At 39.5% G+C, this 25,554-nt stretch overlaps 1 protein-coding gene across 2 annotated transcripts; it reads left to right on the top strand.

Annotated features, from left to right (window-relative positions):
• Positions 1-8,940: 8,940 nt before the first annotated feature.
• LOC133559132 (glycine N-acyltransferase-like protein 3) lies at positions 8,941-20,019 on the top strand. 2 transcript variants are annotated; one of them, XM_061910559.1, is made up of 6 exons: positions 8,941-9,150; positions 14,365-14,498; positions 14,600-14,707; positions 14,811-14,922; positions 16,933-17,065; positions 17,159-20,019. In XM_061910559.1, exons 2-6 carry the CDS (start codon positions 14,424-14,426, stop codon positions 17,556-17,558), a joined length of 828 nt encoding a protein of 275 aa, XP_061766543.1. In that variant the 5' UTR covers positions 8,941-9,150; positions 14,365-14,423; the 3' UTR covers positions 17,559-20,019. The 2 variants fall into 2 exon arrangements, with proteins under 2 accessions (XP_061766543.1, XP_061766544.1); XM_061910560.1 differs by lacking the exon at positions 8,941-9,150 and adding an exon at positions 12,874-13,516.
• Positions 20,020-25,554: the final 5,535 nt, after the last annotated feature.

Here is a 25,554-nt window from a genome sequence, read left to right as displayed (position 1 = left end):
TGCTTCCATTAAAATCTCCTGATGATTGAGGGAACCCCTCATGAAACAGTTATGTAGAGATGAAGTAGTCTTGTGATTTTTCCCACACCTACATATATATATATATACAAACCCCGTTTCCATATGAGTTGGGAAATTGTGTTAGATGTAAATATAAACGGAAGACAATGATTTGCAAATCATTTTCAACCCATATTCAGTTGAATGCACTACAAACACATTTGATGTTCAAACTCATAAACTTAATTTTTTTTTTGCAAATAGTTAACTTAGAATTTCATGGCTGCAACACATGCCAAAGTAGTTGGGAAAGGGCATGTTCACTACTGTGTTACATCACCTTTTTTTAACAACACTCAATAAACATTTGGGAACTGAGGAAACTAATTGTTGAAGCTTTGAAAGTGGAATTTTTTCCCGTTCTTGTTTTATGTAGAGCTTCAGTCGTTCAACAGTCCGGGGTCTCCACTGTCGTATTTTACGCTTCATAAAGCGCCACACATTTTTGATGGGAGACATGTCTGGACTGCAGCCGGGCCAGGAAAGTACCCGCACTCTTTTTTCGAAGCCACACTGTTGTAATACATGCTTAATGTGGCTTGGCATTGTCTTGCTGAAATAAGCAGGGGCGTCCATGAAACAGACGGCGCTTAGATGGCAACATATGTTGTTCAAAAACCTGTATGTACCTTTCAGCATTAATAGTGCCTTCACAAATGTTTAAGTTACCCATGCCTTGGGAACTAATGCACCCCAATATCATCACAGATGCTGGCTTTTGAACTTTGCGTCAATAGCAGTCTGGATGGTTCGCTTCCCCTTTGGTCCGGATGACACGATGTCGAATATTTCCAAAAACAATTTAAAATGTGGACTCGTCAGACCACAAAACACTTTTCACTCTTGCATCAGTCCATCTTAGATGATCTCGGGGCCAGATAAGCCGGCGCCTTTCTGGATGTTGTTGATAAATGGTTTTCGATTTGCATAGTAGCGCTTTAACTTGCACCTACAGATGTAGCGACTAACTGTATTAGTGACAGTGGTTTTCTGAAGTGTTCCTGAGCCCATGTGGTTATATCCTTTACAGATTGATGTCGGTTTTTGATACAGTGCCGTCTGAGGGATCGAAAGTCACAGTCATTCAATGTTGGTTTCCGGCCATGCCGCTTAAGTTGAGTGATTTCTCCAGATTTCTGAACCTTATGATGATATTATGGACTGTAGTTGTTGAAATCCCTAAATGTCTTGCAATTGAACTTTGAGAAAGGTTGTTCTTAAACTGTTTGACTATTTGCTCACGCAGTTGTGGACGAAGGGGTGTACCTCGCCCCATCCTTTCTTGTGAAAGACTGAGCATTTTTTTTGGAAGCTGTTTTTATACCAAATCATGGCACCCACCTGTTCCCAATTAGCCTGCACACCTGTGGATGTTCCAAATAAGTGTTTGATGAACATTCCTCAACTTTATCAGAATTTATTGCCACCTTTTCCAACTTCTTTGTCACGTAATTCTAAAGTTAATGATTATTTGCAAAAAAATATGTTTATCAGTTTGAACATCAAATATGTAGTATTTGTAGCATGTTTAACTGAATATGGGTTGAAAATGATTTGCAAATCATTGTTATCCGTTTATATTTACATCTAACACAATTTCCAAACTCATATGGAAACAGGGTTTGTATATACAGTATATCCATTCATCCATTTTCTAACAATTGTCCCTTTCGGGGTCGCGGGGGCGCTGGAGCCTATCTCAGCTACAATTAGGCGGAAGGCGGTGTACACCTTGGACAAGTCGCCACTTCATATATATATGTATATATATATATATATATATATATATATATATAATATATAGGTATATATATATATATATATATAGGTATATATATATATATATATAGGTATATGTATGTATATATATATATAGGTATATATATATATATAAGTATGTATATATATAGGTATATATATATATAGGTTTATATATATATATATATAGGTTTATATATATATATATATATACACGTATATATATATATACGTGTATATATATATATATGTATATTAATATATATGTATGTACATATATATATATATATATATATATATATATATGTATGTATGTGTGGGAAAAATCACAAGACTACTTAATCTCTACATAACTGTTTCATGAGGGGTTCCTTCAATCATCAGGAGATTTTAATGGAAGCATTCACATACAATGGTTTATATAGGGCACAGAGTGGGTGGGTACAGGTAGGCGTAGGGGTGTGGTGATTGGCTCATGTGTTCCCTAGGAGGTGTTTCCGTCTGTGACGGCATGTTGATATGATTTCACTGCGCTTGTTGAGGGATGACAGGTCTGGGTGATATATAATAAACAGTTTCTCTTTTAAGCATACTTTGCATCTTTTATTACCACTGTTGTAAGGTGTGCTGTATGCAAGAATTTGCCACGTTAGATTAGATAGTACTTTATTTATTCCGTCAGGAGAGTTTCTTCATTATTGAATATTCCAAATGTGCTTGCTGAGTTCTGTAGAATTCCGCAAGGTCTGGTTTCTAAAGGAGGCCTTGTGATTATTCCACCTGGCTTTAAACGCTCCTTCAGTTAATCCTACGTACGTGTAGGATGTGCTACTATCCTTGCGTTTTACCTTTGCTTGGTAAACGACTGATGTTTGTAAGCACCCCCCGTTGAGAGGGCAATCAGGTTTCTTGCGGCAGTTACATTCCTTATTGGTTTCAGAGTCGTTTAGTCTGGGGGCAGGCAGTCCTTTTGCAATTGCTTTGTTGTGGTTTGAAATGATTTGTTGCATGTTATTCATACAGCTGTAGCTCAATTTAATGTTGTTCTTGTTGAATATTTTTCTTAGGGTGTTGCCTTTGGGGAAGTGTTTTTCGATCAGAGTGAGGAACTTGCGGCCGATATTGGTTGAGACGTTTTTGCTGAATGGGGGGGTTGTACCAGATGATGTTGTTTCGTTTTCTGCTCTTTTTTGGTTGGTTTCCTGGCGTGGGTTCATAGGTGAGGGTGAAATTGTATCCACTTTCATTAAGTGCTTTCTGGTACCGGGGGGGTTGCTTGGTCGAATTCAGCTTTGCTAGATGACAGCATCGATAGCCTTTTATTAATTCCGGCAGGTATTCTTTTCGTGGTGGTGGGTGGGTGGTTGCTGTCATGGTGCACGTATTGGAGTGTTGTGTTGGGTTTCATGAATGGTTGGTAGCTGTTATTTCTCATGTTGAAAGTGACGTCGAGGAAGTTGACGGTTTGCTTGTTGGCTTCAATCGTGATCCGTAGGCCGTTCTCTTTGAAGATTTGGCATATGCGCTTCTTTGTATTCTCGCTGCCCCTTGGCGAGGCGTGGCACACTGCCAGTCCATCATCACGGTAAATACCAAGGTTCAGGTTGAGGCTAGCAAGCTGGGAGAGGAGGAAACTCCCACCGAGTTCACACGTTTCTGCTCCGTCAAAACTCCCCATAGTAACGTCAAATGTTGAATTGTTCTTTTTTTGCCATGGTGTAAGGTTGCGGATGAGTATGGAGTTCTTTCAAAGAGAATGGCCTACGAACCGTTTGGAAAATAGTTGAAAATTGAGCAAGTTATGGTTATTTAAATATTACATGTATGGCGTCACATTAGTGCCAAAAATCCAAGCGCATAAAAACTGCTATCGCGCGCTGATTCTCCATTTCAACTCATTTCCAAACGGTTCGATTTGTTATAAATGTCAGAGAATTGTATGTATATGTACATTTAAATAGTACATGTACCATTGACATCAATAAAATGATGGGGACCAGCTGTCCGAGGTAAGATGGCCACTACGCTGGAGGAACATGGAGTGTTTTGGACCTCCAGAATCAGCATGTCCTCGTTCCTCTGGGTCAACGAGTGGAAATTGTGATGTAATAGGCTTGTAAGCCTTATCGGCGCCCTTAAAACAGGGATGTCAAAGGTACAGCCCGCGGGCTGAATCTGGCCAGCAAGATGAGTTTTATAAAAATGATCGAAACATTTTGGATGAAAGAGACTGCTGTTCTAAATGTGTCTACTAGATGTCACTAGCAATTCTTTGTATCGCCTGCCGCAAGAGCAAGCATGACCAGAAGAGGTGGAGCTATGTGTTGTGTTAAGACAGAGACACCACTTCCATATTTGGACACTACGTGCTTATCAGTTTGAGTTTCAAAGTATTTCGAACATGCAAGCATAAAAACATGATACATCACAATTTCCAGTTTGTCAATTCAACATGTTCCAAAAGGAGTAGGAAGAAGCACAGCTAATTTAATCCTACCCCTTTTCTTTTACATAACAGTTGCTAAAACTTCTGTTCCCTTCCTGTACTTAATTTATTCAGAAATATACTCCATAAGTAATCACAATAAAAATAAATAAATAAATAATAATTGGTGAAGTAAGTTCTATTTGATGTGTAAGATTATTTTGAGACTGAAAGAACGAATGGATGAAATTAATTCAGAATGTTTATCATGGTTCTTCTTCTTTTTACTTTGTAAACACTTTAAGTTTGAAGAGTTTCTTGAAGTGGATCATATTAGTACATTGTTTGAATGCTTTGCTTAATCTATTCTATAATTTAATTCCACATACTGATAAACTGAATATCTTAAGTGTTGTACATGCATACAAATGTTTCAAGTTACATTTTTTTCTAAGATTGTATTTTTCCTCTTTTGTTGAGAAGAATTGTTGTATATTCTTGGGTAGCAGGTTATGGTTTATTTTGTGTATAATTTTAGCTGTTTGCAAATTCACTACATCGTGGAATTTCAGTATCTTTGATTCAATAAATAAAGGATCTGTATGTTCCCTATATCCAACATTATGTATTATTCTAACTTATGGCGGTATAGCTCTGTAAGTAGAGCGGCTGTGCCAACAACTTGAGGGTTGCAGGTTCGATTCCCCGCTTCCGCCATCCTAGTCACTGCCGTTGTGTCCTTGGGCAAGACACTTTACCTACATGCTCCCAGTGCCACCCACACTGGTTTAAATGTAAAAATGTGGTATTGGGTTTCATTATGTAAAGCGCTTTGAGTCACTAGAGAAAAAGCGCTATATAAATGTAATTCACTTCACTAACTGATCTTTTTTGTAACACCGTTAGTGAATGAAGTGTACTTCTGTAGTTATTTCCCCATATTTCTGCACAATAACTCTGATATGGTAACACTAGTGAGCAGCAGAGAATATGAAATGATTTTCGGTCTAGAACATGTTTTGTTATATTCATTATTGACGTGTTTCTTGCTACTTTATGTTGTATATTTTTTACATGAGATTTCCAGTTCAATTTATCATCAATCATTATACCTGGAAATGTGGTTTCATTTACTCTATCAATTTTATTCCATCTATTTGTATTTGTGTTTGACTTTCTCTTCTACTGTTTCCATGTAGCATTATTTTAGTTTTTCTAAGATTCAACAATAGTCTGCTTTTGTCAAACCATCTTTTTAATATATTCCTTTCTTCTGTTATTATTTGTATTCTCTACTGTGTGTTCTCTCCTGAACAAAACGCTTTTGTATCATCCGCAAATAATACTAACTTTACATTTTTTGTAACTTTACTAATGCCGTTTATATAGTGATTGAATAATGTAGGTCCTAGTATTGATCCCTGAGGTACACCACAGGATATATTTAGCGTTGTAGAAGTGTGTTCGCCTAGCTTCACGTATTGTTTCCTGTTCGTTAGATAACTTCTTATCCAGTTTAAGACTAACCCTCTGATGCCATATCGTTCTAGTTTTTTGATTAGAGATAGTAATGATTAAAAAATGTGTATTGTTACGTTCTTGCATTGGTTGTCATAGATGTTGTTAGTAATGTAACCTGTGACATTTTTACCCAAATAAATACCTTTGATAATCAGTACATTTTGTGTTATACTTATAACTGGGGACACATTTTCTGCAATATAATATTCTGAAATAAAAACTATTCCCTTCTAACTTTATGTTTGATTATTAAAATGAGTCCAACATCACAAGTTTTATTGATGCTACATATGTACCAAATAAACCACATGATGTTAGTACATTAGTTGAGGAAAATGAGTAAATTACATTGATAACATCTTGCAATTTGATTTCTGTATTATTAATTTTATCTTCTGATAGATATAAAATTAAACCAAAGAGAGCATTTTAAAACTCTGCCAGACTCAATTCCACCTATTTTACTGATGATCATTGTCACATCACGTATTTAGAAAGTATAAATAATGACAAATGAAGATAGAATACTATTAACCACAACATGTAAGTGTAAAAAAAAACATGATTTGTACATTTTCATAATATACTTGGTCTAGTTTTAAACAAAGAAAAAAATCTGAAGTTACCTTTATTTTTAAGTTATCATGCCATGATTTTACCTGTCCGACCCACTTGGGGATAGATTTTCCTGCATGTGGCTCCTGAGCTAAAATTAGTTCGACACCTCTGCCTCAGACGACCATAAAAACGAGACTGGAATAGGTGGCTGTATGTTTTTGACGGTTAATAAAGACTTCCACATGATACTCGGTTTTCATGCCTCATGGATATAACTTGGTTTGAGAAGTGAAGGCGAACAGAGAGTAAAGTTATGGCGCAATTTGAACCTCCAACCACCAACCAAAAATCGGAGGAGCTGGATTCAGCGTTTCGACCTCATATGTACTGCTTGCAGAACTGCGTAACAATCCAAGAAGTTGCAGTGTGCAACATTTCTTCGCGTTGCGGGAAAGGACGCATTTTATGTATGTAAACCTTTAATCTTTGGAAAGGACAAGAAGGACAACATAAATGTGCTAAATGAAAAGCTACAGGAATACTTCAGCTCAGACCCCTGCCAACGGCGCTCAGTCGTCTGTGCGCTCCAGTGAGCGCACCTCAGGACACGCCCACGGGCGCTCACATCCTGGGACGCGTCTCCGCCCTGCAGCATCCACCAGCTGTAATAATTCAACGGAAATTAGCACACCAGCATGTAATGAAGGAGCTGCCTTCTTAAGCCTGGATAACCTGCCATCGCTCGCCGGAGTATAGTCATCTGTACCTTCCCTTTGTGCATCCCCTGCCTCTCGACCACGCTTCCACCCCTGCACAACCCTGCCTGCCTTGTCCTTGTCTGACAGCACCGCGCCTCCAACACTTACGGTAAAACGTTCCAATTAAATACTTCACATAGTCTTATACCATACACTCTTGGATTTTGTCACACTCCATCTCCTTAGTTTATCAGTTAGTGTTGTTTTATTATTTTATATATATATTGACTATATATATAATAAATCATTGAACATTACTGCCCTTTGGTGTCTGCCGTCACCTCCCTGTTTAAACCATAACAGTATACTACGGCCAATTGATTAGGGACCTGATGACACGGTGTCTTAGCCTCGCGCCAGTGACTTTAGCTCCGCCACCAGTGACATTTTTTTTCTTCCTCCTTTCATATAGCCCTTCTCACGATGGCTTTTTCTTTTCAATCCTCCCTGGACAATTTTTCTAGCCCCCCTCAGCAATATAATGGACTGTTTAGCAGTGCTATAGGGATGGAAGAATTTACCCGCCGCCTGGCCACCCACCTCCCGCCCTTAGTTACTGTTCCTCACTCAGCAGGAAGCGTCTGACATCCGCTTTCGGAGTGTGGTGGGGGGATGGGGGGATGGTACTGATGGCTGTGCTGGTGTGGTGGTGCAGCTGCACCCAGAAGGGCTACCCCCTGCCAAACAAAATCCACCTGTCTTCCGCTTTTCTCAGCCACAGCCACCATTCCCCTAGCTAGTCCCCGAGCTAGCACCAGCCCCTTGGATAGCCCCCGAGCTAGCACCAGCTCCCCAACTGCCCTCCTCGTCTCCGGCTTTGATGACGTCCACTGCCTCCACGCCGCCGACATCCGCTGCCTCCACGCCGCCGATGTCCGCTGCCTCCACGACAGCGTCTTCCTGTTCCTGTACGCCTCAGACGACATCTGCTGCTGCTTCCATGCCTCCGACATCACCTCCTTGTTTCTGGCGAGACGCACCATGGTGCCACTCGCGTCCGCCTCCCCAACGGCCAAGATGGTGGCCGTTCCTTGGTCGCCGGCCTCGTCGGCCTCAGCGGCATTATACTGCCACCAGACTCGTCCCCGGTGGATTCTGGAAAATTTGGGCCGGCGACCCACCACCAGTTCGCCCCTCCGCCCACTCTTGACTTTTGTTCCTGTGTTTTTTGTGGTACAACCTGTGGGACATCTGGAAGCTGTCCATAAGGAGGGGGGTACTGTTACGGCTCAGACCCTTGCAAAAGGCGCTCATTCGTCTGTGCGCCATGCGTCATTCGTCAGGGCACGCCCACAGACGCGCACATCCAGCATCCACCAGCTGTAATCATTCAACGGCAATTAGCACACCTACATGTAATGAAATAGCTGCCATCGCAACCTGCCCTCGCTTGCCGGAGTATAATCATCTGTACCTTCCCTACGTGCATCCCCGAGTCAAGCTAGGTGTCTTGTGCTCCCGGATCTTCTCTGCCTCCCTCGCGCTTCCTGCCTCTCGACCACGCTTCCGCCCTTGGACAACCCTGCCTGCCTTGCCATTGTCTGACAGCACCGCGCCTCCAACACTTACGGTAAAACGTTCCAATTAAATACTTCACATAGTCTTACACCATACCCTCTTGGATGTTGTCGCACTCCATTTCCTTAGTGTATCAGTTAGTATTGTTTTATTATTATATACTGTATGTATTGACTATATATATAATACATTATTGAACATTACTGCCCTCTAGTGTCTGCCATCACCTCCCTGTATCAAATATTAAAAGTAGTAAGGCGCTTGTCACACCACGGCGTGACTTATTTTGAGTTTCATGGACATTTTCTGGGTGTAGTTTTAGCACCTGTCTCGGCTATTATTTTGTGTTTTTTCAGGTCCTGTTCTTCCACTTTCCTGCAGAAGCTTTACACCTACCTTCGAGCACTTTTCCCCCTCACCCGGTTTCTCTTTGTAAGTAGCACTATATAAGTTGAGCTTGCGACAACATTTGTTGTCTGGACATTATTCACTGGTCACAGTTGACGATTCTTTCCGTGCTGAGCACAGGACGCCGTCTGCTCCACCTTACATGTAAGTGTTTTTTGCTGTGGTCCAGCATTTTGTTTTGTTTCCCTCATAGCCTGTCCGTTCCGAGCACTTCACTGTTGCTCTCGGTTTTTTGTTTTGTTTGTTTAATCAATAAATACTCTTTTTACTGCACGCTGCAACCTTGTTCGTCTGCATTTTAACATCACTACAACCTCCGTCGTCTCACCCGACGCACCGCACCGCCTGATAGCACAGTAACTTGGATAAATAACTTTAATCGTATTACTAGTTTGAAAATTTTAACACGTTAGAAATAGTGACATTCTTGCTACTATCTAACGAAATATCTGCATCACTGGTGTTATAGCAACAGCCTTGAGGGACAAAAAAAGTTAAACTTGACAGTCTGGCTTTGCAAGATACACTTGTACTGCTTACTTTTCACAATCTCTGAAATAAAATTACAAAGTCCGCCCTTCCGTTCTGTGACAGTCCTCACACAGAAGAGTAGAAAGCACTTTTTAGTGGAACATAATTAAAAAAGTCATTCAAAATCATACAGTGAAGGAAAATCTCATTTATTTGTGCCTGGAAAGATAGCTTTGTTTTCCATGCATCCCTGCATCGCTCTTTTGTGTTCCTCATTTAAAAAAAAAAAAAAATGCCAACCAATGAAAGTAGAATTTATGTAATCTTCCCAAAAGTAGGGTGTTGTATGTTTTAATGTATCTGATATTTTCAGTATTTCCTTTGAATCAAACCTACAGTTTCAGTAAAATATAGAAAACTTTGATTAAAAAAGGTAACATTTCAAGGTGGATTTCAGGAAGAAAACGAAGTAAAACTTTAAAATTGGTCAAATAATGCATTGGTATAATTTAGTGTATATACTTGTATTTATATTTTGCACTTGACTTGTTTAACTGTTACAGTGATAAAGTTTAAAAAAAAAAAGTAGACATATGGTACCTAATAAGCCTTTTAGTATAGTAAGGTCAATATGATATAAAAATTATCTTTTGGCAAAAATCTAATTGGGAAACAATCCCCCCAAACAGATTTCAAAAACAATCAAAAATTTACAGAATATTTCTGTAATCACTGTATATATTAATTTCAAAGAAAGATTCCTTAGAGAAGAAACTGTCAAAATGCCGATCTCTTAGATGAGCAAGAAATGCAGGGAGGATAATTTTTCATTCCTATGCGTGTTCATTTAATCAGCATTTTGACAATTTCATAGCTGGTGATTGTTTCTCTGAAAGTGATATACGGTGATAGCAAAGGCGTTTAATATATTTTTGTTTGTGTTGAAATTCGTTTAGTGGGAATGTTTCACCGTTTCATTGTTTTTGTTACGTGTACATGAGGAGGAGGAGGAGACGGCACATACAGGAGGGACGTCGTTTAAACTCTATATTTATATATATATATATACACAATATAACAGTGGTTCTCAAATGGGGGTAAGCGTACCCCTGGGGGTACTTGAAGGTATGCCAAGGAGTACCTGTGATTTTTTTTTAAATATTCTAAAAATAGCAACAATTCAAAAATCATTTATAAATATATTTATTGAATAATACTTCAACAAAATAGGAATGCAAGTTCATAAACTGTGAAAAGAAATGCAACAATGCAATATTCAGTGTTGACAGCTAGATTTTTTGTGGACATGTTCCATAAATTTTGATGTTAAAGATTTTTTTTTTGTGTGAAGAAATGTTTAGAATTAAGTTCATGAATTCAGATGGATCTCTATTACAATCCCAACTTTAAGTTGATGATTACTTCTATGTGTAGAAATCTTTATTTATAATTGAATCACTTGTTTATTTTTCAACAAGTTTTTAGTTATTTTTATATCTTTTTTTCCAAATAGTTAAAGAAAGACAACTACAAATGAGCAATATTTTGCACTGTTATACAAATTAATAAATCAGAAACTGATGACATTGTGCTGTATTTTACTTCTTTATCTCTTTTTTTTCAGCCAAAAATGCTTTGCTCTGATTAGGGAGTACTTGAATTTAAAAAATATTCACAGGGGGTACATCACTGAAAAAAGGTTGAGAACCAATGCAATATAATATAAATAAATACACGAAGTGTGAGAACTAGTCAAGAATGTGTGTAGTGCACAACCATGTGTCGGAATTAAATGAGTGTTATCGGGAGTGTTGAGCAAGAGGTGTGAAAGTCCAGGGGTGACAAAACAAGCTCGGAGGTCCGTGAGCAGAAGTCGGGGGCTATAGCGAGGCGTCAAAGGTCTGTGTCCAGGCGGGAGGTCCAGATCCAAATGGGCACCCAAGGAAGCAGAGGAAATACAGGAAGACGAGACACACATCTCGTCACGCCAGAACAAAGGGTTGCTGCAAGGAACGATTAGGGCAGGGGTCGGGAACCTTTTTGGCTGAGAGAGCCATTCAAGCCAAATATTTTAAAAAGTTTTTCCGTGAGAGCCATATGCTATTTTTTTTAATACTGAATACAACTGAATGCGCACATTTTTTTTAGTAAGACCAACATTTTTAGAGTATAAAAAGTCTCTTATTCTTTTTAATAACATTGTTATTCTGAAGCTAACCGACAATAAATAAAATACTTCTTACCATTAATGCGACATCTTGAACAGGTGCGGTAGAAACTGGATAGATGGATTAAAATGCATGAGAAAGTTTTATATTTTGAACGTAATTTTTAACACTGTGATTACCAGCGAAATTATTCATTACTTACCTTGTTAAGCAATGTCAGCTAAGATTTATCTGAGAGCCAGGTGCAGTCATCAAAAGAGCCACATCTGGCTCTAGAACCATAGGTTCCCTACCCCTGGATTAGGGGGACACGAGACCAGAAACACGAAGGGTGAGAAACACATAGGGAGAGTATGCATACAGCGTGGAGAATTTCAGCTTACTGTACAGGAACAGATCGCTTCATTCTGGCCCGGAACGCAGGTCTGCATTGGCTTAAGAAGCCCAGGAAGTTCATCAAAGACAGGTGCGCTGATTGCTGGCGATTGATTGCAGCCACTGGGCAGCAGGAGATGAGCGCCCGTGGGCGTGTCCCGAAGCGTGCTACGCGGAGCTCATTGAGGAATGCGCAGCGGCATGCGCTTGCGCTGTGACAGTTTTCATAACATCCATCCATCCATTTTCTACCGCTTATTCCCTTTCGGGGTCGCGGGGGGCGCTGGCGCCTATCTCAGCTACAATCGGGCGGAAGGCAGGGTACACCCTGGACAAGTCGCCACCTCATCGCGGGGCCAACACAGATAGACAGACAACATTCACACTCACATTCACACACTAGGGCCAATTTAGTGTTGCCAATCAACCTATCCCCAGGTGCATGTCTTTGGAAGTGGGAGGAAGCCGGAGTACCCGGAGGGAACCCACGCATTCACGGAGAGAACATGCAAACTCCACACAGAAAGATCCCGAGCCTGGATTTGAACCCAGGACTGCAGGAACTTCGTATTGTGAGGCAGACGCACTAACCCCTCTGCCACCGTGAAGCCCAGTTTTCATAACATCATTTTTTTTTTCCGTTTTGACTTTAATTTACTGAAAGGCGTATTTGGTATCTTATGTCTAATTTCTTTAATCTATCACTGTCGTGGTTGAACAAGTTTAGCGTAAAATATGACTAAAAGTCTGCGATGAGGTGGCGACTTGTCCAGGGTGTACCCCGCCTTCTGTCCGATTGTAGCTGAGATAGGCGCCAGCGCCCCCCGCGACCCCAAAAGGGAACAAGCGGTAGAAATGGATGGATGGACGACTAAAAGTAAATACAGAAAATGATACAAATGTATTTTTTGAGTAATTTTAAAGTTTTACTGCTTTTCCGTCCTGAAATCCACCTTGAAATTCTAACCCTGTTTGTATCAGAATAATCTTGTTGTTTTGGATCAAAGTTTTCCAAATCCTACTGAAACGGTTTGAACTACTCAAACTGAAGTTTTGATCCAGGATAAAACTAGGATTGGATTTTTGATCTAATCTGATTACAGAAAGGGACAAGCGGTAGAAAATGAATGGAGGGATGGATGTTTTATTTGTTTAGTGAGAGTATAGTCTTCCACTCCATCTCCAAGTGACACATTGCTGATGTGCTCCAAAATTGGCTTCAAGGAAGAACTTGTGATTAGTCTCTCCGACACCAGGACAATAGTGAACTCATGGAGAGGGCAAAGGAGCTGGCTGACTTACTTTGGGGAAATGATCTATCCATACATCCATCCATTTTCTAACACTTGTCCCTCTTGGGTTGCGGGTGGTGCAGGAGCCTTTCCCAGCCGCACTCGGGCGGAAGGCGGAGTACACCCTGGGCAAGCTGCCACCTCATCGCAGATAGACGGACAACAGTCACACTCTGAAAGTCATACTACAAACACAAAACCCAGGTCGTGTAATTTGTAATTAAAAACAGAATACATCCATCCCATCATCCATTTTCTGCCGCTTACTCCTTTTGAGGTTGAAAGGGGTGCTGGTGCCTATCTCAGCTACAATTGCGCCGAAGGCGGGGTACACCCTGGACAAGTCTCCACCTCATCGCAGGGCCAACACAGATAGACAGACAACATTCACACTCACATTCACACACTAGGGCCAATTTAGTGTTGCCAATCAACCTATCCCCAGGTGCATGTCTTTGGAAGTGGGAGGAAGCCGGAGTCACGGGGAGAACATGCAAACTCCACACAGAAAGATCCCGAGCCCGGGATTGAACCCAGGACTACTCAGGACCTTCGTATTGTGAGGCAGACGCACTAACCCCTCTGCCACCGTGAAGCCCCAAACAGAATACAATGATTTTAAAATCCTTTTCAACTTTATTCAATTATATAGACTGCAAATAGAAGAATTTGAATGTTCGAACTCAGAAATTTATTTTTTTTGTTACAAATAATCAGTAACTTAGAATTAAATGGCAGCAACACATTGCAAAAAAGTTGGCACAGCGGGGGGTGGCTGGAGAATATTTAAGAATAAATCACAATAAAGGAGTAATATTTGTGTAAATGTAATTATTCTGATCTACATCTTATCGTAATACCGGTATTAGTGACTGTTTCCTTGATTTAAAAAAAGAAAAACATAATAAATAATAATGAGCGAGTCTGTTGAACAGCTCTTTGAAAGGAACGGCTCTCCCTTTCAAAAAGCCATTAATCCCATCAAGGCAAGGTAATAGAAAAAGTACAGATATCTGCGTGGCACAAAAATAATAAAGTGATTTTTTTTGCAGATTGATGACATCTGAACTGCTGAATTATTTCAAAGTAAGTCATTCTGTAGTGCACAAAGATGAAGATTTTGCAAAAAGAAGAAGTACTGATTGCAGAGAGAGTTCTACTGAAATACTTACCCAGGAGTTTTCAGGTATACCTGCCAACTTGTGAACATTTTCATCAATCCCTTACCAAAAAAAAAAAACGTTTTTTTGCTTGTAAGTCACAGTTAATTCATTTCTATCTTTTTAGGTCTATGGATTCTTATATGCTTTCAATCGAAACAAGCCAAGTAATGTACAGTTTGTTGTTGATCAGTGGCCAGATTTTCAGGTCATCATGTCTTGTCCTGACCGAGAGGTAAGTCTGTATCCCAATATAACAACATTATATTATCATATAATATCCATTGGTTTCATACCCATTGATGACAATATTTTGTTTCTGTTTTTTTTACATAAAGCAAGAACTTACGTTTGTGCCTGAGACAAAAATTTACTGCACGGATGAGAAGGTTTTGAAAAAAATGCTAACGGAGGAAGACATAATCGACTGGAGCGCTTACATTCTTGGAGGTAAGGAACATTTAGTATACAAGAGTTTGGTTATTTTTTGCAAGCCTCGATCCTGCACTGTGTATTGAGAAAAATAAGAAGAAGAACACCAAAAAAAAGTACTTGCTAAATGTCCTGAAATCTAGCCTGGAGCTCTGACACACTGTTCGTCATTCAGCTACAGACACAGGAATTGTGTTGGTTCTTCCCATTTTTAGTTTATGGTTCCTGTCCTGCGCTCTTATTTTCTGGTGTTCACTTCCTAATCCTTGTTATGCAGCATCTTTACTTTGTCTGCCAGTGCACCTGCACTCAGTTTGTAATAAGGTCTATTTATGTTCAGCTTTGGGTGCTGATTGAGATACAGGGTCTAACTATATACTGAAGCACAGTGGTGTCAAACTCATTTTAGATGGGGGGCCACATGGACAAAACTCTCTTCCCAAGTGGGCTGGACTGGTAAAATCATGGCACGATAACATCAAAATAAGCACAACTTCAGATTGTTTTCTTAGTTTGAAAATAAAATGAGCGCATTCTGAAATTGTACAAATCATAATGTTGTTGTTTTGTTTTGTTTTGTTTTTTACAATTACCTGTTGCGGTTAATAGTATGTATACTTTATTTGTCATATTTATATTTTCTCAAAGAATTATGTGATAATGTTCATCAGTCAACTCATTGGTAAGAATTTTCAATCTATCGAGATAAAAAAAAATAGATCAAAATCAAATTACAGTATATTATTGATCTAGTTTGATCATTTTCCTCGACTGATGTACTAACATCATGTGGTTTATTTTGTACATATGTAGCCTCATCTACAAAAATACAAATACAGTGGGGCAAAAACGTATTTAGTCAGCCACCGATTGTGCAAGTTCTCCCACTTAAAATGATGACAGAGGTCTGTAATTTTCATCATAGGTACACTTCAACTGTGAGAGACAGAATGTGGAAAAAAAATCCAGGAATTTACATTGTAGGAATTTTAAATAATTTATTTGTAAATTACGGTGGAAAATAGGTATTTGGTCAACCATTCAAAGCTCTCACTGATGGAAGGAGGTTTTGGCTCAAAATCTCACGATACATGGCCCCATTCATTCTTTCCTTATCACGGATCAATCGCCCTGTCCCCTTAGCAGAAAAACATTCCCAAAGCATGATGTTTCCACCCCCATGCTTCACAGTAGGAATGGTGTTCTTGGGATGGAACTCAGTATTCTTCTCCATCTAAACACAACGAGTTGAGTTTATACCAAAAAGTTCTATTTTGGTTTCATCTGACCACATGACATTCTCCCAATCCTCTGCTGTATCAGCCATGTATCCATTTTGGTATAAACTCAACTCGTCGTGTTTGGAGGAAGAAGAATACTGAGTTGCATCCCAAGAACACCACACCTACTGTGAAGCATGGGGGTGGAAACATCATGCTTTGGGGCTGTTTTTCTGCTAAGGGGACAGGACGATTGATCCGTGTTAAGGAAAGTATGAATGGGGCCATGTATCGTGAGATTTTGAGCCAAAACCTCCTTCCATCAGTGAGAGCTTTGAATGGTTAACCAAATACTTATTTTCCACCATAATTTAAAAATAAATTATTTAAAATTCCTATAATGTGAATTTCTGGGGGTTTTTTTTACATTCTGTCTCTCACAGTTGAAGTGTACCTATGAAGAAAATTACAGACCTCTGTCATCATTTTAAGTGGGAGAACTTGCACAATCGGTGGGTGACTAAATACTTTTTGCCCCACTGTAAGTGCTATTCTTACATCCAGTGGACACTTTTAGAACAGCTGTTTCTTTCATTAAAAAATTTCAGGTTAATTTTTATACTTAGCAAACTCATTCCGCAAGCCGGATAAAACCTGTTCGCGAGCCTGATCCGGTCCTTGGGCCGTACGTTTGACACCACTGCTGTAGTATGTACAATAATGTCTGAAATGTACATAAAACATCATTATTATCACTGAACTGTCTAAATTCCTGCATCAAGGCTTATAGATGTACATTTTATTGCAGTGTGTAATGTTTCTTTCACGTCCATGCTCAACGAAGTTTCAACCAACAGAAAAGTTAGCTACAGACCCTTGTCAGTGACACATTCTATGTATCTGCCAGACAGTAGCTTTCTGCTTAAACCAACATTTGGCAGGTTAGTTGATTATAATAACACTCAACATATTTAGTGTGTTTGTTTATTTATTAACACGATACCACTGCAACATTTTCGTCTTTGTTTCTACAGTGAGGTTGAATCCAAGATTTCCTCTCTCAATCTCTCCCATGTTGACCTGTTGAATCGAACCTGGAAGTATGGCGGGGATGAACGTGGATACAACTATATTACGTTTCTCATCAGCAATTTCCCATCATACTGCATCACTGATGATCAGGGTCAGCCAGTATCCTGGATTCTGGTGTATGACTACTTGGCAATGGGGCTTTTGTATACGCTGCCCAAGTACAGACAAAAAGGCTATGCCACAGTGTTGGCCCACGCCATGGCCCGAAAACTCCTTGCTGACGATTACCCAGTGTACTGCCAAATTGATGAGAAGAATATTCAATCCAAAAAGATTTTCAAAAACTTGGGATTTACTGAAGATCCTTCATATAGAGATGTGTGGTTTGAGTACAACATCTAAAATGTTTGTCCTGTATAATAGCTAACGCATAATCACTTTGCTGACGCAACTTACAGAATAGTATCATTTGTAGTATTTCCCATTTCTGCAAGATCACTTTTCTGCGGTTTCCTGAATTGTGGCGACGTTTGTGTTGATATAATAAATTGTCATGGCCAATCCAGAAATCAAATCAAATCAAATCACATAAACTTTATTTATAAAGCACATTTAAAATTTACCACAGGGGTAGCCAAAGTGCTGTACAATGGGCAGGTTAAAAGATAATACAAGGACCGAGCAAACAACACAACACAAACATCCATCCATCCATTTTCTACCGCTTATTTCCCTTTCGGGGTCGCGGGGGTCGCGGGGGGCGCTGGCGCCTATCTCAGCTACAATCGAGCGGAAGGCAGGGTACACCCTGGACAAGTCGCCACCTCATCGCAGGGCCAACACAGATAAACAGACAACATTCACACTCACATTCACACACTAGGGCCAATTTAGTGTTGCCAATCAACCTATCCCCAGGTGCATGTCTTTGGAAGTGGGAGGAAGCCGGAGTACCCGGAGGGAACCCACGCATTCAAGGGGAGAACATGCAAACTCCACACAGAAAGATCCCGAGCCTGGATTTGAACCCAGAACTACTCAGGAACTTCGTATTGTGAGGCAGACGCACTAACCCCTCTGCCACCGTGAAGTCCCAACACAAACAGAACATGATTAAAAATAAAAAAGAAGGACATTTAGGTCGGGCTTCACGGTGGCAGAGGGGTTAGTGCGTCTGCCTCACAATACGAAGGTCCTGCAGTCATGGGTTCAATCCCAGGCTCGGGATCTTTCTGTGTGGAGTTTGCATGTTCTCCCCGTGAATGCGTGGGTTCCCTCCGGGTACTCCGGCTTCCTCCCATTTCCAAAGACATGCACCTGGGGATAGGTTGGTTGGCAACACTAAATTGGCCCTAGTGTGTGAATGTGAGTGTGAATGTTGTCTGTCTGTGTTGGCCCTGCGATGAGGTGGTGACTTGTCCAGGGTGTACGCCGCCTTCCGCCCGATTGTAGCTGAGATAGGCGCCAGCGCCCCCCGCGACCCCAAAAAGGGAATAAGCGGTAGGAAATGGATGGATGAAGAGACATTTAGGTCCTGATTTACAAGACGAAAATGCAAAAATAATTACTCAACACACGCAATGTAAATTAATCAACAGTCATCACCGTTTTGCAAGCACTATTTTGCGTTTTATTCAGCACGTGTCAGGAAGACGTGACACTGATAGTTCCACACAAGGCTTCAGGATCCCTGCTTGCGCTGCACAGACAGACGACAGACAGACGAGAATCCTCTGTCCTACGTGTGTGTGTCTACATAACTGGATGGTCAGAAATAAAATAAAAAATTAGACAAATTGTCTTTTCGGGATCATGATTTTATTATTTTGTTGCTGCTAGAGAACTTAAAAGGCTAATTGAACTTATTTCAATTGATGCATTTTGGTGTCCTCTAGTATTTCTTAATGACGTTCATTTTATTCACATAGAATATAAATCACAAAAATATTTCTCATACGAAAAACATGTCTTTCAGTATGCAATTTTTGCTTCTTGAGCTGAGTAAGTGCAGCCTCAATCCCTCCCATGCACCTTCAGCTGTAAAAAAAAAACAACAACAAAAAAACTAAGTTTTGTCAATGTGGATGCACTGCACGACTGCTTCTAAAATGCCCATGAAAAGTAGTACGTTTCTCTTGCAACGTTTAAAATATAGCAAAACGCCACAGGTAGGAGCATGATAACATGACTGTGCAGTAAATAGAATACAATAGCGCCAGCGCCCCCCGTCACCCCGAAAGGGAATAAGCGGTAGGAAATGGATGGATGGATGGAGTACTTATTGATCCCTGGGGGAAATTCAGCAAATAAATGAGAGTCTCTGTGGTGTTGCCACTAAAGTACGTGCAAAATTGTACACACAGTCTTAGTAGATCAAACGCAACACATCTCCTAATAGTACACGCTATTTCATAGTTTGTACACACCGTCTACGGTGTGGTATTGGGATCTTAGTAAATCAGGCCCAAAGTCGGCTGAAAATGTCGGCCGAGATGGAAATATTTTAATTTTGCAAACAAACACAAAGGATCCCTGATAAAGAACAGTTTTACATGATTTACAATATGATAAATATGCATAATGTGCATTAAGTAAGGACATGGCGTGTCATCACTTTATAAAACTGCAAACATGCAGTATTGCGGTAGGTATTGGGTTTATTTTTAATGTTTAAGGTGGTGGTTTGTTTTTAATAACTGGTTGTATGTGAATGAGATATTATTTTCATTGGGTGGTGAAAGAAAATGACTTTGTTATCTACGTGTATTCCCCTGTACACTAAAATGTAATCACATAATAAAAATACAAACACGCTGTGAACGTGTGGGTTGCATGGATCATTAAAGGAGGACATCACTATGCACAGGTTTGACTCTTTATTTTTGCAAATAAAGTCGCTCGCAGTGTCAGTCGGTCGCTCTTTCAGTGCCTCCTTCGCTGCTCGCGCCGTCTTCCTGTGCTGGTCTTTGTCGCTCTGTGGTGTTATGAAAAAGGGAGTTTTTTTGGGTTGGTGCACTAATTGTAAGTGTATCTTGTGTTTTTATGTTGATTTAATAAAACAAATTAAAACAAAAACAATAAATAAAAAAATACAAATAAAAAATAGACCACCGGTTGTTTTAAAAATTATATAATGTAGGTCCTTGGTGCTTGTCATGTTCGCCAGCCTGTAGTTTATTAAACCAGTGGTCACTAACCCTAACACATTTTTAATTTCATAACGTAATTAGTATCATTTTTGATGTGCTTTTAATACTGAACAAACCAAAACACTGCATACATTTTTTACAGTCTGTCACATTTAAAGAAACTGAACTGCCATCACATTATCACAAAACAACGATTTGTCCATGAAAAAACTGAGTAGGAAACAGAAAAAAAAAAGCACTCAACTAATGGAAGAATACATTATATAGAACATTTATAACACAAAAATCTACAGAGTCAGAAAATAAATACAAACAGTATAACCACAGGCTAACTAGCATACTACAAACATGTAGAAAATAATGTTATAGTCTTTTGTTTGACAGGAGGAAAAACAATATGAGAGCAACTTGGTGCATCCTCAATAGCATTATTAAAAAAGGCACTAAGAGGGATTAACTTCCCAATACTTCTCAGACGGAAAGATAAATAATGTGGCAAAAGAGGAAGTAGTTCAAATTGTAAATAAAGGCAAATCCAAGACTTCAATCGATTGTAATGGAATTGATATGGAAACAATAAAAAAGGTTATTGAAGAGATCCCAGGACCATTAATGTATATTAGAAACTTGTCATTTTAAACAGGCAAATTCCCTAACAAAATGAAAATAGCCAAAGTTATACCAATTTAAAAGACTGTAGACAAAAAACAGTTTACAAATTATTTCTTTACTTCCACAATTTTCTAAAATCATCAAAAAATGTTCAATTACAGATTGCCGACCATTTCATAAACAAACATAGAATACTCGTTGAGAACCAATATGGATACAGAGCTAACATTTCAACAGCGATAGCTTTAATAAAAATAACAATAGGGAAGCTACCAATGCAATAGATGGTAAAAAAAGTGCAGCGGCAGTGTTTATGGACCCTGCATAAATATATATTGTTTTGCTTTTGTCCCAATATTTGTTTGTAATGCTGTTAACTCTGCGGTAATGTTTACTGGTATAGAGTTTTGTATGCAGTATCTCACAACATCGACAAACAGTGCATACGTCGTAAATAAATGACCACCGTTAAAATTGTCATCATCCCAATCCATCAAAACATTTTTAAAATATGTCAGACAGTGTTGTTTTAGACATGTGAATAACATTTAAAACCATCAAATCCCACTGAACATCGGTCGGTAGAGACAAAGTTCTGGCCTTTTGCTTACATTTCTCCATGTCTTCGATTTTTGCGTCTCTGGGTGTGTTGGGCGTATGGTATCGTCCTTGATAAAATGTCCATTCATTCGTATGTGACGAAGCGGTGTTCAAGTTGATAGTGTAGCTTTGCCAGGTAGGCACCCATGCTTTTTATATTCGCTGATTCCTTTATGATTCTCTTGTATGAAAATAAAGGAAAAACTACGAAGTCTGCATGGCAGGGAATAAGCGGTAGTAAATGGATGGATGGATAAACATGTATATTCTCTGTTAATATTAAATGTATTTTTGTACAACTTACCAGATGCGCGTACCATGTATATTTGTGTCACGTTAAAAGATGTGTAGAATATATAGGGTTGCCACCTTTCAGAACAGGAAATAAGGAACACTCGAAACTGCACGGCCGAAAGAAATTTGAGGGTTTGGCTCCCCAAAACCCTGAAATAAATAGAAACATGTGTACCTTGTATATTGAAAAAAAAAAAACTTTGGTTTAATTGACATTATTTCACATGTCATATTAGCCTCTGGGCCCTGGGGTCACTTGATAGTCGGTAAGGAAGGCAAGTCAAGAAAGCATTTAGTCATACTTAAAGTTTAAAGTGCTTTATTAGCAATGAACATTGCTAAAATGCTGTAAATTAAACAAACTTTTGCAGTTTAACACCCAACAAACTAAATGATACACTTGAACATGTATATACATGTTTAGATAAATGATTAAGTCCATGTATCGTATCTAGCCTGAACTGGAGCATATAGGCCTGGCCTACTGTATTCTATACATAAAAAGTGCAGTAAATTAAACAAAGCCTGTCTGGGGACACCTTTACTGAAAGAGGACAATACTTAAATGAAATGTAAGTGTATAAAGGGCTGTAAATGTAACAATTGGGGACACTTTTACTTTAAGAAGAAACAAATTAAACACTTGTGTGTCCACATGTTAAAGGCTGTATGGACTGAATTTGAGCATATACTGTATTATATGCATATAAAGTGCTGTAACAAAGCCTGTCTGGGGATACTTTAAGAGAACTATAGTACAATGAAACCCTTTTTTTGGTTTGAATCCAAATGAAAAGAAAAAAAGGAGAAAAAGTGCATATTTTTGCAAGTGTTTTCTGTTTTGAGGTTGAGGAGGCGGTGGAGTATCTGCTGTAGACGCGGTCGGAGAGGATTTGACACTGAGGAGAGCGAAGCAGATGTATCACGTAGATCCACACTCTGGGGTCCGCTTAGTTTTTATTTTGGTCATTATTGTTGAATTCAGTGTTCACGTGTGTGTGTGCGTGACAGACGCATGGGACAAATAGGAAGACACGGAAGAAACCGCGTACCGTATCGGTTCAAAACGGCAGTGTTGTTCAACCTATTCTGAGACAAGGCACATTTTTTTTCATAGAAAAAATCTCAAGGCACACCAGCAGCAGAATTTTTTTTTTTTTTTTTGTCCTGTCCAGCTTCTCAGGCAAATCATATAGTTGATGTAGATGCCCATATTGGCTGTTCAGATTTACTTCACAAAGGAGAAGTGTAGGATACTTCTCTTGTTGCCTTATTTGAATTTGACTTTATTAAATGTATTTATATTATTATTTGGTGCAGCCGGGCCGGAGCAGGAGGCGATGGAAAGAGAAAAAAAGGAAGACAGAGAGGGAAATTGTGGGGACGAGAAGGGGATTAGACAGAGAGACAAAAACAACAACAACAAACACAACAAAAACAACAACAACAATAGAACACCAGCACATACGATATGTACAAAAATGATCGTAAAAGTGATAGCAAAGAAGCATTTAGTGTAATAATTAATAATAAAATAATGACAATGAGCATTTTTACACAACAACTGGAGAAATACAAATACCAATAGAAAAAGCGCTATTGATTATGAACAATACCAATAGTTTACCTCTATTATCAATAATACAGTTGTTCAAATGCAACAATACGTATACAAAATAACTAGAAAGATTTAAAAAATAACATAAAAATAAAAAAATAAAAAAAGGAATACCGAAAGATGGAGGGGAAGAGAGAGAGGCAACCTGTATTAATCTTGTAGATTGTTATAGTAACAATAGGTTAAGCTTTGTCAATATGCCTTGTGTTACCCAGTTTACTCTAGGGCAACAACGTTGATATATGTTTGATGAAATGTGATTATGTGCATGGGTGTATGTATGTATATGTACTTGTATATGAACATAATGTGTATATGAATGTTTGTACAGTGAATGTATATGTACAGTATATGTATGTTAGTACCGTGAATGTATATGTACAGTATATGTATGTTAGTACCGTGAATGTGCCTGTAGCTGGATGAACTTGGAATATGTAGGTATGTAATGTATTTGTGTATATATGTGGGATCGTAGGTACCAATGTATGGACGTTTGTATGTATGAGTAACGGTGTGTGTACGTGAGTATATGTGTGTTTGTATGTACAGTATATTTGACTCCCAGTGTGCGTGGGAGCCAGAGTGCGGCCCCAGCCGCCCAGAGAGCCCAACCCAAACAGCAGGTGTGGCGCCCGGGGAACCAGGGACCACCGGCCCCATGCAGCCAGGCCGTCCAGCGACGGGAGCCCCAGAGCCCGGCCCACCGCGTCTCCCGGAAGAGCCAGCAGCAGGCCGCGACAGACGCGCTCGGCAGAGGACAGCGAGAGAAGCAGCGGATGGCCAGACCCCAAGCCAGCGAGAGAAAAAACCCCACACGGGCATAATGACGGGACGCCCTGTATTGTGGGCGTTTTTATGATCAGCAAATGTTTTGCATATTAATGAAGACAGAGACACAAAAAGGAAAGCATGCCTTATTCAGCTCACTTATCACACGCAATCCACTTTGCACACTTTTAATAGATTGGTTTTGCGTGTGCTATCAGGTTTGCACGTTATAGTACACGCAAACCTTTAGTAAATCAGGACATAAATGTCTTTCTGGATTGGCCGTGACTATTTATTATATCAACACAAAGTTCACCACAATTCAGGAAACCACTGAAAAGTGATCTTGCAGAAATTGGAAATGCTACACTGAGGCAAATGCAAGAAACACAGCATTGTTTCTTTCAGGTCTTTATTGTAAGACTGCCAACCAGGGGCGGTTCTAGGCATGCTTATATGAGGGGGCAGTCAGAAATGTGAAGGGGGCATCATGTGTACACATCATGCTCCAGCACTTTTTTTTTCTGTGCTTATAGTAACGATGCTTTTTTCATTAAAATGGCTCTTTAGCTATGTGTCCAACCCCAACCTGAAGTAGTGGATTGCACTTTGTCAGGCCTCTACCTTCAGACATGTCCAACTTGGGTGTCCCACCTGAAGACTAAGCTCCTGCTGTTATAGCTCTTACGGTTACTGAGGCACGCAAACCCCCTGACCACAATAAGGTGGCAATCCCTCAGGGGGGGAAACTGAAAAATAAAAATAAAAATAAATGAATAAAATAAAATAAAACATCCTTCATCCAAATTTTATCAACCAACAACATAAAATTTATCCTAACTGGATGGCATAACGCTCAAATAAATTTTGACCCAAAGTAGGACTTCACACACTACAGTCAATATTTACAAAACTAAAAGGTAGTCTGATGAATAATGATAAAAAAGAATCTCAAACTATCATTGCTACTACTACATGCAGGAGCAGGACTACACTTTTTAAATGCTCTGAAAAATGGATGCATTACAGAGCATTAACTTTCTCTTTGTGAGCTGCTGGAAGCTGGAGCAGAAAATAAGTAAGCTTGAACAACAACAGAAAAAACCCGCTGTGATTACATGAAGAAAAACAACAACAGTACAGGACTACAGCCTGGGGCGGGGCTTTACGTAGGGGTCTGTCAGACACAGGTCACTTGTCTTCAGTTTGTCACATGCAGTGGACGTGGGCACTCATCTGGGCACAAAATTCATTCACTCCAATGTATGTGTGTTGCACACTTGTTTGTAAATTGATGAAAACGGCTGTGTTTTTGTTTTTAGGTGTCTTGGTCAAATGAAACTTATAATTTGTT

Source organism: Nerophis ophidion, linkage group LG09 (genome assembly GCF_033978795.1).
Source record: "Nerophis ophidion isolate RoL-2023_Sa linkage group LG09, RoL_Noph_v1.0, whole genome shotgun sequence".
Lineage (NCBI taxonomy): Eukaryota > Metazoa > Chordata > Actinopteri > Syngnathiformes > Syngnathidae > Nerophis > Nerophis ophidion.
The sequence above is the reverse complement of the archived record's forward strand: the minus strand, read 5'-3'. Positions and strand labels throughout refer to the sequence as shown.

Bases quoted from the DNA above. Each gene is read 5' to 3' on its own strand.
- LOC133559132 (XM_061910559.1), top strand. From the start codon at position 14,424: ATGAAGATTTTGCAAAAAGAAGAAGTACTGATTGCAGAGAGAGTTCTA. The intron at 14,708-14,810 runs GTAAGTCTGTAT...TTTTACATAAAG, and splicing joins TGTCTTGTCCTGACCGAGAG to CAAGAACTTACGTTTGTGCC. The intron at 14,923-16,932 runs GTAAGGAACATT...ATTTTATTGCAG, and splicing joins GAGCGCTTACATTCTTGGAG to TGTGTAATGTTTCTTTCACG.